At 55.4% G+C, this 18099-nt stretch overlaps 1 protein-coding gene across 3 annotated transcripts; it reads right to left on the reverse strand.

The window, feature by feature from the left end:
- Window positions 1-4703: 4703 nt before the first annotated feature.
- On the reverse strand, window positions 4704-18091 carry PGF (placental growth factor). 3 transcript variants are annotated; one of them, XM_006779352.2, is made up of 7 exons: window positions 17913-18091; window positions 16675-16717; window positions 12342-12538; window positions 11444-11520; window positions 9449-9478; window positions 9280-9342; window positions 4704-5443 (listed from the first exon to the last, which is right to left on the reverse strand). In XM_006779352.2, the coding sequence occupies exons 1-6, from the start codon at window positions 17985-17987 to the stop codon at window positions 9285-9287; spliced, it is 480 nt and encodes a 159-aa protein (XP_006779415.2). In that variant the 5' UTR covers window positions 17988-18091; the 3' UTR covers window positions 4704-5443; window positions 9280-9284. The 3 variants fall into 3 exon arrangements, with proteins under 3 accessions (XP_006779415.2, XP_015413569.1, XP_015413570.1); XM_015558083.1 differs by lacking the exon at window positions 9449-9478; XM_015558084.1 differs by lacking the exon at window positions 9280-9342.
- Window positions 18092-18099: the final 8 nt, after the last annotated feature.

An 18099-nucleotide genomic window follows, 5' to 3' on the forward strand; every position in this document is an offset into this window, starting at 1 on the left:
AGGCAAACCTGGGTTTAATTCCGTTTCAGCCACTTACTGGCAAATTTTAAAATTCTGCCTCACTTAACGTTCATGGTTTTGGGTGAGCCGGGGCCTCAACTTCTTCACTTGTAAAATAAGGAGGTGGAAGTAGCTCATTTGTAAATCTGCTTTCAGCCTTAAATTCCAAGATCATGTCACTCTCCTGCTTAAAATGTTCTCCTGCTTAAAAAAATGTCAGTGCCTCCCACTGCCTAGCAAAGCCCTAACAACCTAGGGTGGCGCCCAGGGCCCGGCCTCCCTCCCAGCCTGCTATCACTCATCTGCTTCACTTACCTTAAGCATCAAAACAGAACCGTTCGAAAATCTCTGTACAGCCTTGGGCTTTCCACCTCTGGGTCTTTGTTCATGTGGCGCCTGCACCTAGAACGCCTTCTCCATCTATCTCCCCACACTCGGTCTTGTCTAATTCCTGGAGTCACCGTTCACATGCTGCAGACTTTGTGAAGCCAGTCTTGATTTCCCCCATGTGTAAGTCACCTCAGGCATCTCAGATTTCTTTAGTGGCACTTCATCTGCTTCAGCCACGTGGCCTTCTTTCCTTCCTTTATAATCATCTGTGCTTATCAGACTCCTTTGCCCAGCTTTGGAAGATCACAGACAATGTCTCCTTATGTCTCCCTGGCTCATCCAGGTGTTCCACTGGGCTGGGTCTCTCTGCCTTATTGAGTGAGCATCTCTCAAAGAACGTTAGGAACTTCATCACGAGGGAAGTGTAGCAGCACTTTCACAAACCCTTCCCTCTCTCCCCAAATTGTCTTAAATCACCAGAAGCTTTTAAATCGACAAAACCCAAGCTCTTTCTCTAGACCGAGCCGCGCGGTCTTTTCTTTCCCCTTTCCAGCGTGCCTTGTCTCTGTGTCCTTAGGTAGATCAACGTAGGCCCTTCAGCTAAGCCTTCTCTCCTGTTCTCCTTATTTGTTGCAGAATGAGATTTTCCTTACTAAGTGGGAAATTGGGAAGACTTTCATCTGCTGATATATTTTGCCCCCTCACTCATGCATCTACTACAATTTGTTTGCTTCTAATAGACTCCAAAAATGCTCAAGAATGAATGAATGATCAGGGTAACCAGACCACATGGCACATTAAGAACAAACTCTCTCTCTCTTCATCTCCCTTACTTCTACCTAAACCAAGCCATTCAAATTGGTTGCCTGGATCTGCTACAGCCTTGTAAGTGGTATTTGTTCCTCTAGTCTTATGCCCCTAAGATCCATTCTCCACACAGAAGGCAGAGTGATCTTCCAAAAATATGTGTGCGGCCACTTCACTCCCCTGCTTGAAACCCTCCAATGGTTTCCTTCCACATGATAACAAAGTTCAAACTCCTAACCTGGCAACCCCCTGCATGATCTGGCCCTTACCCACCTCAAACATCAGCCACATCTCATGTCCCTTCCTCCCTTGCCCAGCCATACTGGGATCCCTTCTAAGGCTTTTGCATCAGTGGTGTCTTCTGTTTGGAGTGAACTCCTTCCTATCTTTCAAATTTCACCATAAACATCGCCTCCACAGAGAGCCCTTCCCTGACCTCCTGGTCTAGTGTACCTCCCCCCAAACACTATCTGGTCACCTTTCCTTATTGTCCACTCAGCCCCTCTTGCTGCATAACAATTTGTTATTATATCTCATGATTCTACAGGTTAGGAAATCAAACAGGCACAGCTTGTCCTGTTCCATGAGACCTGGGACTTCTGCTGAGATGACTGTAAAGGCTGGGAGCCTGGGACAACTGGAGCCAGCTGAGCATCTCTCTCTCTCTCTCTCCCACACACACACACCGCGCTACAACTAGCTTGGGCTTCCTTCCAACATGGTGACTTCATGATAGTTGAACTTCTTACATGGCAGCTCAGGGTTCCAAGAGACCAAGGCAGAAGCTTCCAGTTCTCTTGAAAGGATTTGGAACTCTCCTAGGGTCTCTTCTGCCATATTCTATGATCAAAGCAGACCCAAGTCAACTCAGATTCAAAGAGAGGGAACAGACCTTCCCTCTCAGGGGAGAAATGTCAAAGAAGTCAAGGTCATATCTAATGTGCCAGAACCATTTTGGCAATGACGTATTAGTTTCTTTGTTTACATGTGTAACTTGCTTATTGAGCAAACGGTGAAAGCACAAACAACCCAGTTCTCTCTCTCTCTCTCTCTCTCTCTCATCTCTCTCAATATTGCTTCTAGATGAATTATGTTGGTTCTCCTTTTCTTTTAAAATATATTTTATTGATTTTTCACAGAGAGGAAGGGAGAGAGATAGAGAGTTAGAAACATCGATGAGAGAGAAACATCGATCAGCTGCCTCCTGCACATCTCCTACTGGGGATGTGCCCGCAACCCAGGTACATGCCCTTGACCAGAATCGAACCTGGGACCCTTCAGTCCGCAAGCCGACGCTCTATCCACTGAGCCAAACCGGTTTCAGCGGTTCTCCTTTTCTTGTCTCTTATAGCATTTTGGGCAGATCTTCTAATGTTCCTGTCACTTTAATTTATTAAAGGCCCAGCCCCATCTAGGCTGGTCTACCCAATGTAAGTATAACACCTTCCTTTCCCTAAGACAGGGCCTGGATTTGGCTCAAGGGAGCTGGGCAGGGCATGGTCTGTCCCTGTACTCCTCCCCATTCCCCTCTCTTTCCTGACATGGGCCAGGAAGGAGAAATTGGGGTAAAGTCCCCCTTAGCTGGGTCCATTTCTTCTCTGGCTATGACTATGCCTCCCATGACAGGTGCCAACTGTCTTGTTGGTGCAGCACAGGGATACCCTAGAGCACTGTTTCCTGAGGGGTTTCTTTTCCAGCTCCATATCTGATACGTCCCACTCAGCAATTGCCCCAACCCTATGCCCACAGCCTGCAGGGTCTCCTCACCTGCAGGTCTCCCTCTTGGGAGAACATGGGCAAGGATGCCCCTGGCCATTCACTTTCACCGTGTCCCCCTGACCCGTGGGAAATCTGTCCCCTGTCACTCTTCAGTTCTCCATTCCCACCAGTTCCTATCCAGATAGCACCTGGGCAAATCCAGCTCCATGGAGAGGAGGAGGAGGGACCAGCAACCCAGGTCTCCAGCGACCTCACCGCCCTCTCCTTTCCTTCTCCTTTCCTGGTCTTCTGCTATGGAGAAGGGGGTGCTCAAGGAGGTGCTGGGTGATGTTTGGGCCTAGCAGAACTACTTCAGCCACCTCTTAATAAATCCTGTAGGCAGGTGTGTCCAGCCCCAAATTGTTTCCTCTTTGTTTTAGAGTTTGGGGGATCGAGGCTCCTTTTTCCTTAGTTCTCGGGCCAGCCACCAGTTTGAGCAACAATAAAGTCCACCCAATATCCCGTAACACACAATTATGGTCGGTCTCTCCACTCAAACACAGGAGAGCAGATCCTGTGTGCCTTATTCCCCACTGGGTCCGTGGTGCCTGGGACAGTGGCAGGTGCACAGGTGGTGCTCCACAAATACATAATGAACCAATGAAAAGGGCCCTTCAGGACCTAACTGATTGGAAAGGACTGCCCAGATGGCCAAATGGGCCAGTCATTTCCTCTCCTACTCATCCCCACTGCTCTTGGCCGTGGGAGCGGATTTTTGCTTCTGGCCTCCAAGAGCTCCCCCCGTCTCTGTCTAGTTCTCTACAGGATCTATGGCCTGTGTCGGAAGACTGACCTCCATGTGGGTGGTTTGGGAAGCTGAGAGCCTTGGAGATGCTACTGGGGTCCTAGGGGCCAATCCAGGGCCTGGCCGAGGGGAAGGGGTGCTACTCATAGCTCTTAGTCCATCAAGGGCAATGGCTCAGCATGGCCTCAGCCCAAGGGGAGAGAAGCAGGAGAGAAAGTGCAGTTCTTCTGCAAAGCATTTGCCCTGGGGCTGGCCCACACCCCTTCTGTGATCACCAGCCAGAGCACATTCTGACCAGAGTGTCCTCCAGGGGGCCCGGGCCTCGGCGAACAGACTGCCAAGGCCAGCTGCCTCAGCAGGGCCAACCCACCCCACCCACTGGACTGTCCAGGGCTTCCCTCCCAAGCCCCAGGCGAGCCAGCCCCTGGGCCCCTGCGGGTTTGTCCGGAGCAGCCTGCAGTGAGCGGGGAACTCCCCTGCCCACAGTACAGGCAACAATAAAACTACATCCCTTTCGGACCAGAGGTAGATGGGGGTCTGACAGTGTGTGGTTTGGACTGAAAAAAATTTAAAAAGCACTTTTTCTCCTTTCATGCCAAGGCCTTCAGGAGAAAGGCAGAGGAAGATGGGAGGTAAAGTGAGTGGAAATCGGGCAGCATCTGCAGACCCTGTACTCGGTAGCCTGAGCAGGCTGGAGATGGGGGCCAGGATCTGAGGAACCCCCATTCGCTCAGGGTCCGGAGGGCCAGGCACTGGGCCTGGTATGGGGTGGCCCTGGGGGAGGGAGAGGAGGAGGGGACTGTGCTCTGGCATTGGAGGGTGTTCATGGGATGCTGGGGCCACGTTCCCCCAACTTTGGGGCCAAGACTAAATATTGGGAATCTCTCTTTATAGTAAGAGCGGAACTCAGGGTTCCTGCTGCAAGCAGTTGGGGAGAAGGCACCCCAGGAAGCTACAGGAGGCCGACGCCAACCAGGGGCAGCCGCGGGCCCACGATCCTTTTTCTGTCCTGCTTCCACTTTCTGCTGCTCGCTGCTCCGGCAGACACTCCCTGGAGCAGAGGTTTCCAGACTAGAATAACTTTATTCAAGAGAACCTGGCTTGGCAGCCAGACAGCCATGCAGGCAGCGTGCTCCGTGCCCAGCCTGGGCCCCCTCGTTGCCTGTATCCCTGAGAGGGGCAGGATGGTGAAGCCTCCTTGGCCACAGAGAACCATGTCCCAGGACAAGCTGTGGCGAGATGTGAGGAGAAACCGTAGGGGACGAGGAGTGGCCAAGGCCCCGGGCGACCGCTGTTCTCAGAGCTGAGTGTTCCGCTCTCCAGGGTCAGAGCCGCTGCCAGGAGAAGGAGGAAGCCACAGGGCCCCTCACCGCCTGCCTGCCTTCCCACGCAGCCTGGGCCATGGCCTGCTTGTCCCCGCAGAGCCCAAGTCCCAGGGACAGGCGGTGGGTTCTTCCTCTTCTTCCTTCTCCAGCCCCTTGGGGGTCCCTCAGGCCTCTGGAGCCTGGCTTGCCCCTCGCAAAGTCACGTCTCGCTTCTTCCCAAGCTGAAGCACACACGGGCCATGGCTGTCTTCTTTCTCTCACGTTCTGCTTAAGGCACTGAATTCCTGAGGGTCCTGTCCCTCCAGGCCCCTCATCTTGGAGGGAGGAGTCATTCAGCAGGGATGCGATTGGCTAATAAATAGAGGGCAGGTGCCAGCGAGGAGGTAACTGAGAGTGTGACGATAATAAATACAGGAGCCGGGTGTGGGTCTCTCTCCTCCGAGGGGCTGGTTATCTGGGGGGAGAAGGATCAGCTCACCTGTCAGAGACCAAACACAGAAAGCAGGGTCAGCAGGCTGTGGAGGGCGGGGTCCCTGCTACGGGAGCGGGGACAAAGCCAGAGGGGAAGCAGGGCAGGGAGCACAGGGAGATTGCAGCATGCCGGGATCTCTGCTTGCACCAAAGAGAAGCCGGGAGCTACCCTTCACCAAGCACGTCCCCCGGGGCCCAGCCAGCCCTGCGCTAAGCACCTTCTCATCTACCCTTCACGGTATCTCCTGGGGGAGGCACTGTTATTATCATGAGAAAATGGAGGCTCAGAGAGGTTAGGAAACTTGCCCAAGGTCACACAGCTCGTCAGTGACATGAACCCAGTCTGGCTCCATACACTAATACCTCTGATTACTCTAGGGCAGCAGTCTTCAGACAGGGGTGCAGGTGTCCTGAGAGGTACATGAAAATTGTCCAAGACCTATATGAGTGCTGATGGCTTTAAAAGAATCTATTTTCAGTTCTCCACCTGAAAAGTGCCCGCCTAAGAGATCTGCTTCCCCATCATCCTGAGAGTTCGCCACAGTTACCTTCCTACCTGGCAGCATCCTGCCCATTCCAAAGCCCTGACAATACTGTGGCCCAAGGCAACAGAATCCAGGGGACACTGAACAAAGAGCTCAAGGTGTAGGTGCTGAGGAAGGAAACATGGCAAACAACTGGGTAACCAAGCCTTTTGCAAGTCAGGTGGTTTCCAAGTCTTTGCTTTCCACAGATTAAAGAACAACTCAACCGAATGGTCAGCGTATATGTCATGAGAAGCAATTTTTGTTCGCAGATCACCTTGATGTTTTGGGGAAGGAGTTTGTGGATGAAAAGGGGGTCACATACGAAATCTGACAAGCTCAGGGGAGGTCAGCTCGGGGGCCCTACGAACTCAGACACTAACAGTAACCACACAGGGTAGTCTGAACATAAAACTTCCTAACTGAAAGCAAGTTATGGCAGGAAGTCATGTCCTAGGCCTATAGCTTCTTTGGCAAAGTTCAATCATTTCCTCCATGAGCCTAAAGTCTTTCTGCTTCTAAGATAACATACCTTTGAAATGTCAGAGTAATCTCTTTTTCCAGGCCCCTCGGGGAGCAACTTCCCACCGGATCAGGAGACCACAGAAGCCCTCATGGTATCGTGTTCCCGGAATCCCCTCTCCATGTGCTGTAAATGTTACTCATTTCCTACCCGGTGCCCTCCCACGCAAAAGAAGTATGTGCCTATCCATTTCACTTTCTACCCAGTCCCAGAGATTTTCTCGCGTTGCTTTCGCCTGCCTCCCCCATCTACGGAGCACCAGCGAATTTCATGTAACCCTTCTTTTGTCTCCTTTGATTCTGATGTATAAAAATACGCTGCAGAGCGTTTTCTCGATCCATTAATATTTTGCTTCCTGGCAATTGTCAGTTTGACTCAATTAAACTTTTAAAATTTCTCTACAGGTTTGGATGGTTCTTATGGCGACAAGTTCAAGTAATTAAGTGACATTGAATCCCATCTACTTGTTTATGTGAGCATGGTTTCTCACCCTTTTCATCTATAAAACTGGTGATGAGGAATGGAATTAATGCCGAATCCTGTCTCAGTCTGCAGGAGGTAACATTCACTAACAAGTTAATTAATTGAAAGAGGAAGTCACATCCATCTCATTGAAATGCATCCTTAATAAGATTGATGGTATTTTTTTAAAAAAGATTTTTAAAAATTGACTTTTAGAGAAAGAGGAAGAGAGAGGGAGAAAGCGAGAAACATTGATGTGAGAGTGAAGCATCCATCGGTTACCTCCTGCTCGCCCCTTAGGGGGATCGAGCCTGCAACCTAGGCATGTGTCCTGACCAGGAATGGAACCAGCAACCTTTCGGTGCACAGGATGATGCCCAACTAAGCCATACGGGCCTGACTGTACTTTTATATTGAACACTTATTAAAATATAATGTATTTGTGCTGTTTTGATCAATTGGTACTACAGATAATTATTGTGATAATCCATTCCAGGAGAAAATTTAATTTAGAGTTTATGTTTACAGGAAAATAAAATAATTCAAACTTATATGCCATTGTTGTAGCAGATACACATGGCAAGGTGATATATAAAAGACTTCAGCATTAAAACAATTATATTAGGCTGAAATTTTGTGGGGAAAGTGAAATGGAAACAGAAGTTCAAGGAAAAAAGAAGCAATGCAAATATGCAACCACTATTAGAGGAGAATGTTCACATTTATATTTTTTGTTGCTATTATTCAAAGTGGATGATGGTGCTAAATTAAAATGCCCTGCCGGGCCAACATGCTCAGTGATTGAGCTTTGACCTATGAACCAGGAGGTCACAGTTCGATTCCAGGTCAAGGCACAAGCCTGGGTTGCAGGCTCCGTCCCCAGTGTAGGGTGTGCAGGAGGCAGCCAATCAATGATTCTCTCTCATCATTGATGTTTCTATCTCTCCCCCGCCCTATCCCTCCCTCTCTGAAATCAATAAAAATATATTTTTAAAAAATTAAAATGCCCTATCCCATAGGCATTCCATCTGAAGAGTTATTTAGTGGCTTTATATAAAAACATTAATATTTATAACATGCCGGAAATGATATCTTTGCAACTACTTAAACGTGAGCAAGAGAGCACGTGGTTTTGAACTTCTGTCAGGAGATTCCCTGGGAGACGTCTGAAGACCGCTGCCCTGGTCAGTGGAGCCACAGGGCCTGCTGGGCCTGCCTGGCTGTGGGGAGCCCTCCATTGCCTGCACTGCCAGCTCCTTCCCCGAGCGGCTGCCTGGGCCCAGGGAGAAAGGAGGGCCCCACGCCTGGGGAGACCGGCTTCCCTAGAACCCCTGCCTTCACGGAGTGGGGTGGAAGCCTCCGGGGTCAGCTCCAGGCCCACAGCCCAAAATGATTTCCTAGAGTCTTGGAGCCGAAAGGACCTGTCATGTGACTAAGTTACTGTAGAGGTGAAATATTTTGTTTTTACTATTTACTCACATATTTGGGTTTTCCCTTCTCTGATCCTTCTCTGGCCTGGACTACACTCAGGCCTGGTCTCCACCCTGGGCCTCCAGGTGTGCAGCCAAGAGGGACAGGTAACATTGAGAGGGAAATAGAAGCGAGTGGCCCCGGGGCCCTCTGGGGGAGGGGGATAGAAATACAGGGTGTGAGAGCCAGTGGGCGGTTGCTCCCCTCCAAGGCCTCTAGGAAATAGCCCTGACTGTTTTCAGCTATTGGACTTTTCATCACTAGAAGGCAAGAATCTTGTTGGCTTGTTTGCTGGTATACCCGGCAGACAGTCAAGTATTTAAAAATGATTTCTAGAATGGCTAAATGCTAGGTGGGCCCTGACCCCTCATTTTACACAGAAAGAAACACTAGGCCAGTGGTCAGCAAACTGCGGCTGGTGAGCCACATGCGACTCTTTGGCCCCATGCGTGTGGCTCTTCCACAGAATACCACCTGTGGGCGCGCATGTACAGTGCGATTGAAACTTCGTGGCCCATGCGCAGAAGTCGGTATTTTGTGGAAGAGCCACACTCAAGGGCCCAAGAGCCGCATGTGGCTCACGAGCCGCAGTTTGCCGACCACTGCACTAGGCTCAGAGAGCTGACATGACTTGCTCAAGCCATACAGAGACCCGTGCTAAGCCAGGACAAGATCCAAGGCCCCCTGAGGCTTCCTGGGCCCTCGCATCTCTAAAAATGCATCTCTAAAAATGCATCTCCCTGGTCTGGCCCCTAAGGCTGCTCTGGTCCTTGCTTTCCCCTCCCCCCAGCATTAGCCCCTGCTGGTGGGGGCTCCCCTCTGGCTCAGCCTCCTTGTCATCCCTGGGCCCCCCCGCACACTCACAGGTGTCAGTCTGTGGGTCTCTGCTTCTCTTTCTTCCTCTTCCCACTGCCCTTGGGTCTCCTCCTGCAATAAGCCAAAAGCATCAGGACAGGGTGGCTGGGAGCTTATCATGCTGGGACAGGGGCTGGCAGGCCCAAGAACAGCCTGGAGCCCCAGCCAGGCCACTTACCTCTCTGGCTTCGTTATCTGCGACACCGGCCTGGGAAAACAGAGGCCAGGGGAGAATCAGGAGAGTGGTACGTGTGGGCTGCCTGCCACCCACACACCTCCCCTCGGACATTCGGATCCTGGTCCTGCAGTTGGCACCGGAACCACCAGGGGGTAGCATGGAGCTAGTGAGGAGGAGATGGCCAGAGGCCTCTGGGCTTCAGCTCCCACTCTAGACTCCGGTGACCCCTCCAAGAGAGAGACGAATTTCCCCTCGGGGGGCCCCTTTCCATAACCTTCTGCACTTCTCAGCCTCTTGGCATCAACTCTGGGGATTTGTAAGCCTGTCCTTTCCTGCTTTCTCTGTGTATTTTTCCTCTTGTTCCTGCTCTTCATTCCAGGGTGCACCCAGTTTCCTCAAGGAGAATGAGTGAGGCCAGGGAGAGGGGGTGGCTGCTGCCAGCTAAGGCTGCCTGTCAGGGCACAGCTGCCACCTCTGCTCCAGGGATGTGATGCTGCGGGCCACGGCAGGAGGAGCGGGTGAGGGGCGGAGGCAGGGAGGTGAGCACAGCCCCGCGGTCACCGGGCAGGTCCGGGCTCTGCCTCCGGGGCTGTGGCTGTTGGCCCAGAAGTGAGAAGAAAGGTGTCCCTGTTGGTCAGCCTGTTGCCAGGGCAGGGGACCAGGGCCTCTTGGACTGCCTGGTCATGTCTGTGCCATCCTGGGCACGTCAGGGACGCTCGTGGAGCCTCCGTTCCTCGCCTGCCTGCCCCAGCAGAGTGGCTGTGAGGGCAAAGGTGGTGTGGAACATGAGAGGTCACCGGTCAGCACTGTGCCAGGGAGGAGTCATTGCTGAACTCTCGTTGCCTGGCTAAGCCTGGCTGGGAGGAACGGGAGGAAATGGGCTGAGGCAGGGCCCCTGACGGCAGTATAGTGACGGGGGCCTACAGCCTGGGCTCAGGTCCAAGAGTGGTGGTCAGAGCCCTAGACACTGAGCAGACCCAAGGCCAGAGCAGTGTGGGGTCTCCTGGAGAATGGCCAGGAGAGGTAGCATGAAAAAGGGAGGCTTAAGTGTTGGACAGGCTGGGGTTCACTCATACGCTGTGGCAAATCATGGAACCACCAAGCCTCAGTTTCCTCATCCGTAAAATGGAGCCGATGATAGTACCGACCTCCCAGCATTAAGAACAAGGACCTTGTCTGTTTTGCTCACCACTCCATCTCCAGCCTGCAGGACAGAGCCTGACATACAGTAGGTGCTCAATTAATTCTCACTTGAATGAGAATGAGAACATTTGAACACTGAATGAGAAAACACATTCAAGTGCCTAGTGTGGGGCTAGGCGCTCAGAAGGGCACCATAAATGATGGTGGTCCCTTTGTTCCCACCCCAGAATAGGGCTCAGGACCTCTCGTCTGGAGCCTCCACCCATAGCCCAGGGCCACCAGGACCGCACCTCAGCGGCTTCTCTCTTCCCTAGGCCGGTCGGCAGTGCTGGGCCTGCTTCTCCTGGAAACGAATGCTCAGATGCCCTGGGAACGGGCTGGTCAGAGGCTCTGCTGGGTGGGGGTGTGATTGTACAGAAACCCCAATGCCTTTTTCCTTCTGCCCCTTTCCTCCTGCCATAGCCTGTCCTTCCCTGTGCTCCTCTGCCCAACTGTCCCTTCCACAGGCACCAGCCTGGCCCAGAACCAAGCCCAGGTTTGAAATGTCCTTGCCTCAGTGTCTCTTCCAGGGCTGTGGCAACTGCCTCCCATCTCAGGGAGGGGATGGTGGGCCCTGAGCCCCTGAAAGTCTCGGGGGGACTCAGGCTTCCTTCCCCCTTGGGGCTCCTTGGTGGCTGTGCTCCAACTCCTGGGACCACCTCCTCGGGCAAACACAGCTGCCTCTGGTCCCTGCTTTCCCTGGCCGGCCTCCCTCGGCCAGGAAGGAACAGTGGCCTGCAGCAGGGATGGCGGCCATGTGGCTGAGGCTGCCACGCGCACGGGGCCTGTCCCTGCCACTCCCTGAGCACCTACCTGCACGCGCAGTTTGTGTGCTGGGAGAACGTCATCTCCACGTAGGAGGACCGATGCTCAGAGCTGATCCTCAGGATCTGCGGGGGAGAAGGGTTGGTGCCTGGGCTGGGGGTGGCCGTGGGTTTCCAACCTTTCCCACACCCTCCTTGGGGGGAGGACCAGACTCCATGTTCACCCCCTCTCCCCCCGCACCCTTTGGATGGCATGCCCTCATTCTGCTTTGAGGAGTGGGGCACACAGCCCTCCCAGCAGCATGTGGACCTGAGGGAGGCCCTTCCACGGCCACCAGCATAGCAACAGCGTAGCAGGGGGGCCCATGCTCTGGAGTCAGAGACACAGGTTGGAAGTGTGGCTCTTCTCCCTGCTGAGCAAGGGAAGTAACATCCCCGAACCTCACGTTTCTCATCTGTGAAATGGGAGTGAGACTTGCCTTGAAGGCTGAATGGTGAGGTAGTGAAGTGCCTAGCACAGGGCGTGGCATTACTCAGTAAGTGTGATACGAACCATTGTGTGTGTGTGTGCGTGTGAGTGTGTGTGTGTGTGTGTGTGTGTGTGTGTGTAAGGTTCAGGGCACCAAGTACCCCTGGTATAAACAGGGATTTCTTGAGTCTGAGCAGATTCAAATCTTTTCCATCCCCGACCAGATATCCTCGGGCCTGGAGTGGGGCTAAGCTGGAGCCTGGGAGAGCTGATAAGGGAGGGAAAAGTGGCCCAAAGTCGGGATGCAGGCTCCACAAGGCGGGCACTGTGCTGGGTGGAAAGGGCTTGAGAGTCGGTTGCAGTCCTGTGACCTCGGGCTGCCTCCTTCCCTCTCCAGGTCCTTCCGGTAGTCAGTGCTGAGAACCTCTGAGCCGGGTGTGGACCAGGGGGCAGGCGGGCGTGAGGAGGCCCTCCCTACCTGCATGGTGACGTTGGTCGTCTCCACCGGCACACAGTGCAGGGCCTCGTCCCCACAGCAGCCCGTGCAGCGCAGCAAGGGGACACAGGACGGGCTGAACATGTACTGCGTCTCCTGGGGGTACTCCGACAAGACGTCCACCAGCTTCTCCATTGCCCGGCAGTAGCTGCGGCCCCACACTACCTGGAAGGGCATCACTGCAAGAGGGCACAGTCAGCTGGTCAGGTCAGGAAAGGCTGCTCCTCGATGCCCCCCGTCCTGGCTCCTTCGCCTGGCAGAGCCTCCTCCTCCGGGAAGCCCTCAGCCTATCTGAGGTCCCTCTGCTCTGAACTGATGCAACCCCTCTGGGAAGACTGCTGGACCTTTAGATGGCCTGGCAGAATGTCCCAGTGTCCCGAGCTCTCCCCTGTGTTCTCAGTGCGGCACCCACACCTGGCTTGGGGTCCCTGAAGCTCCGAGGAGCATGCCCGGCTGCCCCCAGGCCCGCTGGGTCTTCCTCAGGCCTGCACTGGCGCTTCCTCGGTCCTCGGGACGTTGCAGAAAACATTTCTGCGCATTCTGTGAGGCTGGCCTGCAGAGTTCACCCTCGTCTTTATTTCCTGCCCCACGCTGGGCCGGCTCCTTAGCCAGGCAGCCCAGCCTGCAGCCAGCCCCCTGCTCCATCCCCACTCCTCATTTTACCTGGACCAGCCCTGGAACCAAACTGGGCCACGTCACCGTCATCCCCACCTTTGGGCTACGTTCCTCCCCCACTTCTCATTTCTAACCAAATACAGCTTGCCACCCATTTCTCCAGGCCCACCTCCCCGCCTCTCCAAAGCTTTCTCCGACTTTTCTAGTCTGAACAGATGTTCCTCCTTTGAGTATAACTACGCCCCAAGGGCTGGCCTTATCTCAATCACTGGGGCTCTTATCTCCTTTACAAGCAAGTCAGGCCTTGTGAGGACAGGGACCCAAGCACCCAGTAAACACGGGCTAAATAATGACTTATTGATCAGATGATTGTTCACTGAAGAATACCGGGGACATCCCCCATCCCCAGCCCTGGTCCCAGACCCCCACGATGTCCTGTGGTCATGAGCAAGAGCTTTGGGGGGCTGATCTGGAATCTCTCAAAATATGCTACTCCTTCAGGGGAAGGCCTGGGGCCTGGTCCCAAAGAGAGGCTCATAGGACGTGAGCAACCAGAAGCAGGAGACCTCGCTCCCAGTCCCGGCCCTCCACTGGCTGTGCGACCTTGGGGAGGTCACTTAGCCTTTCTGGGATATCAGTTTCCTCAGCTGGGGAAAGAGAAGCAGGTTGGGAATAGATGGCTGCTAAGGGCTCTCCCCGCTCTGACAGGCAGTCTGTGATGCTGGGCACCCAACCCAGGCCAGCCTTGAGACCGTGGGCAGATACACATCTCCGGCCTCGGGTCATCTTGCCCTACACATGAGGGTTGTCCTCAGCTGGTGGCAGAGGGCACGGGATCTGGGTCAGCCAGCAGCCATCCTGGTTCTCCCAGCAGCCCCCTCACCTCCTTTCTAGGAGGCAGAAGGGGCCAAAGTCCATCCCATGGAGCCTATGAGGATGGGAGCCTCAGGGTAATCTCAGAGGAAAAATAAACTTCAGCCTCGCAGAGGCCCTGGGGAAAGGCTGCAAGCTGGTGGAAAACACCCAAGAGGCGGCGTGTCCACGTGGAGCCGGCCGAGGAGGCCAGCGGCAATAAAAACCATGCTTATCTGGGCGTCTGCTGCTCCGCTCTGTTTTGTGTGCTTAGGGGGCACTGGGGCTGGGCCCGGGCAAGGGAGGAGGACCGGTGCCTCCCCTGATCCTGCCTCCCAGGCCACGGGGACACTGTCCCTGCACCCCCGGGTGGGAAACAAGCCCCTCTTCCCACAAGCCCGAAGCCCCAGGGAAGCCAGCCTCTGCAGTGCAGGGTCAGGGGGCACCTCCCATCACAGCTCCGTGAACGCCTGTTTAGTCTAAACTCTCCATGAGGCGATGTAACTCTGGACGTTTAATCTCTACCGTGGAAAACATAAATAACAGCAGAGAACAGCCAGCTGACAGTGCCGTGGAGGCTCAGGATCCTCCCCTGGGAGCAGCCACTCGGGAGGGGACAGCAGCAGAGAAGGGGTATCCCAGCCCCCTACCAGTCTGCAAACAGATCCCCATCCAGCTGGGCTGCTGGGGCCACAGCCAGGTTAAGCAGAGCCAGCTGAGCCCTGGCGGCAAAAGAAGGGATTTCCTTTAACCTGCCACTTTCTGGACCACGTGGCAAGGCTGAGGGGGTGAGCCGGGCCTGGTGTACCTGGCAGCCACCAGGAAAGAGGGCAATCCGTTCCTGGAGGCCGCTGCACGGGTGTGTGGGGGAAACAAAGGCGCCGGCTGGGTAAGGGGCCAGCTGAGAAAGGCGTGACCACTCCCAGCTGTGGGCTGAGGCCCTCAGGAAGGAGCTCTGCTCAGCTGCTCCTGAGAGCACTGCCTCTGGGCCGAGAGGCAGGGGTCGGGTGGGAGGAGCGGGAGGCTGTAGCCCCGTGAAGCGCCGGGCCAGGGCGAGGCCATGCAGCAAAGGCTGCTCCCAGGGCCATGGGTGGGTTCTCGACAGCCTGTGGGTGAGCCTCCTATGTGGTTCCAGCTGCCTACCCCCCGGGATGGAGGAGACTCAAGAAGGGAAGTACCTGATACTGAGAGCAAGCTCCTGGGGAGGCCCCAGGAGGCCACAGGGCTGGGCAGAGCGGCTGGCCACAGCCCAGGCCCGGCAGGTGTCCTCTCCACAGTCCCGGGTGGGCTGCACAGCCAGCCTGCTGCGAGGGGTACGCTGCTCATGCCTGCTCAGCCGTGAGCCGTGGATACTGAGGCGTGTCCAAGGCTTAAGGCAACTCCAAGGGCCTCTGTGAGCCTCAGAGTCTCCGTCCATAAAACTGGGAGAATACAAGTGCCTTCCTAGTTCACAGCCCGTGCTCCGCACAGAAGTATAGTAAATGCCCGACACTGTTACACGACAGTGGCAGTGAGAACCAGCATCCACGGCTGCAAAGTACAGGCCATGCTATCTCTTGACCGGGCTTAGCAGGAGGGGATGGCATTGGCAGATTTTGGTAACTGGGGTCCAAAGCTCATGGGACGGCCCGTGGCCACAATACAGGCTCCCTGGCTGGTGAGAATGGCAGGTTAGCTGCCCTATTAGATAGACACTTCCCAGCCTCCTCACCCTCGTCCCTGGAAACTATATACTCCTGTGTCCCCTCCATGGAGTCAGCGAATCCTACAAACTTAGAAAAAACCTGAGCTAGTATGTAGTCTACTGCTCCCATTTACGGATGAGGGAACTGAGGTTCGGGCTTCTTCAGTAGCTGTTGCCTGAAATACGCTAAAAGCATCAAAGAGGATATGGGGTGGAGATGGTGATGGGTCCCTCCCTGAATCTAAGAGCATTATATTGTGCCAGCCTCAGAGGGCACAGCAAGGGGAGAGGGAATATCAATGAAGTCAAGAGCTGCTGCCTCCCCCACCTTCTCAGGGACCTGGGATTCAGGAATGAGAGCCCGGCCAGGCCCAGGAGAAGATGACTACCAGGCAAGGCAGGCCAGCAGAGAGAGGGTGTTCCCAGCCCCAATTGGCCATCATGCATGTGTGGGTGCACGTCCCTGCACACTCCCACTTCCACTGAGCCGTGGGAAGCCTCAGGAACGGTGTGTGGCCTCACTGCACGTCTTGGAGAGGCAGGCAGGGAGGAGCAAGGCAGGAGGCCTGGCACGAGCGTCCTGCCTTCTGCACGTATGTCTCTTTGGCAACCATCTAGCCCTTTGAAGATTCCCTCTTGATGCAACCCTGGGTGGAGAGTGGAGGGGCCAGGGAGGGCGCGACTCATGTTCTGTCTGTTTGTAATCAATGAAAAGGCCTGGCTGCTGGGAAGGGCTGGCTGCTGGGAAGGTCCCTTCTCCCCTCCTGATTCTCTTGATGGTTTGCCCACTGTACCCAGCTCCCAGACCACCAGTCTAGTCCCTGGCACGCTCACTGCCCACACTGCCCTCCAAGACCTCATCTGCCCCCCGACATCATGCTGGGAAGGGGCTCTGAACCAACTAGACCGACCCTGGGTTACTGGCCCCAGCTATGCTCTCTGGGTGACCCCGGCCCAGGAATACACCTCTCTAGACCTCTGGGTCATAATGGGGGGTTTCTCAAACTCTGCCAACTTGGTCAGCCAGGGCATCAGCCAGCTTGCCGACTTTCCCCAACTTAATATCATCCTGCACCCACCTTTCAGGCCAGTCCCTTCCCACCCTCTGCAGAGGCGTGAACGGAGAGGGCTTGGTGAGCGCACACGCCAGCCCAGCTTGCTTACCTTTCGTCTGTGACGAGTTGTTCCCAGCAGACAGAGCCGGCGGCTGTGGACAGAAAGGTGCAGAAGTGAGGGGGACCATCACGGCCGTGTGCTCTGAGGCCGAGTATATTGGCAAGAGCATAGCGGGCCATCCGAGCTGCTTCCCACCCACTGCACACTCTCTGCCCTGACTCCGAGCTGTCTCTTTCCATGTCCAACTAAAACCTCACTGGACCCTGGGTGGGTCCCAGCCCTCACTCTGGCCTCAGTTTCCTCATTTGGAAAGGGTGGGAGTCTGGAGGCTTTTGGAGTACTTTGCTTTCTGTGTCTTGAAGATCTTGCAATTCTTCGGGGTCTTCCTCCTCCCCAGCCCCCTGGCCACCCTGCTGGGCCCTATGCAGCCTGCGTTGGCTGGGTGCCAGAGCCTAGGAGAGGTGATCAGCTGGTGGGAGCGGAGGGGCTGGAGCGGGTGGCGCCAGGAGCTGGTGTGCCGGTAACGTTACACCTCTGGCCAGCCCTGCAGCAGCGGGTGGCTGCTGGTGGGGCTTTTCTGCCCCAGGGCCTGTCTAGCCCACCCACTCCTGGGCTGGGGCTGAAGACGCCCAGGGCAGTGGGATAGCGCAGTGGGAAGGCAGCTCATTGGCTTTGTCAGGATTTCACTGCCCAAGCTGGCTCCTGGCCAGACTCTCCCGGCTCCTGGGAAAAGGGCCCTGCTCACTTCCCCAGGCCCTGCACGTGGGACCTCCGGCTGCCCACCCGGGAGAGCCGGTACAGCAGGACCTCTTGTCTGGCCCCGGGCCCTCCCCGGAGCCCTGCGCTCAGCCCGGGGGCAGGCCCCAGCCTCCCCACCCATGGCTTCTTCTGCTGGCTTCCCCCTCCACCAGACCAGGTCAGAGGTCCTGGGGGCGCCTGCCTGGTCACAGGCCTCGACCCCGACCACAAGGTCAGGGACCGGCCTGGGATTAGTGGAGAGATGCTTTTAGCAAAGCCACGGTGGCTCCAGGGGCCAGACAGGAAACCTCCCTCCCGTGCCTGTGGCTTCCCTGCCCCCACCACGACAGACCCCAGAGCCGAAGTCTGGGACAGCCCGGCCTGAGGTCTCCTCCCAGACAACGTGGTCCAGCCCGACTCCTGGGAAATGTGTGGACATCCTTGGAGGTGCTGCTCCAGGGAGTGCGTCTGTGGTTTCGGGGCCCGGGGCCTTGAGTGCTGGGGTGGAGATGAGGGGAGCCAGGCTGGGATGTGGGGGTGGGTCTTACCTGGGGAGACACAGCAGGCAGCGCCAGCCCCGCCACGAGCTGCAGGAAACAAGTGAGCAGCCTCATGGTAGGCATCTTCTCAGACGTCCCGAGGCAGGGGGCTCCGAAGGGAAATCACCATGCTCACCCCGCCGGGGGCGTCCCTGGGACGGGAGCGGCGGAGCTGAGTCGGGGGCTGGATGCCCTC

The sequence above is a fragment of the Myotis davidii genome, unplaced genomic scaffold (assembly GCF_000327345.1).
Source record: "Myotis davidii unplaced genomic scaffold, ASM32734v1 scaffold309, whole genome shotgun sequence".
NCBI lineage: Eukaryota > Metazoa > Chordata > Mammalia > Chiroptera > Vespertilionidae > Myotis > Myotis davidii.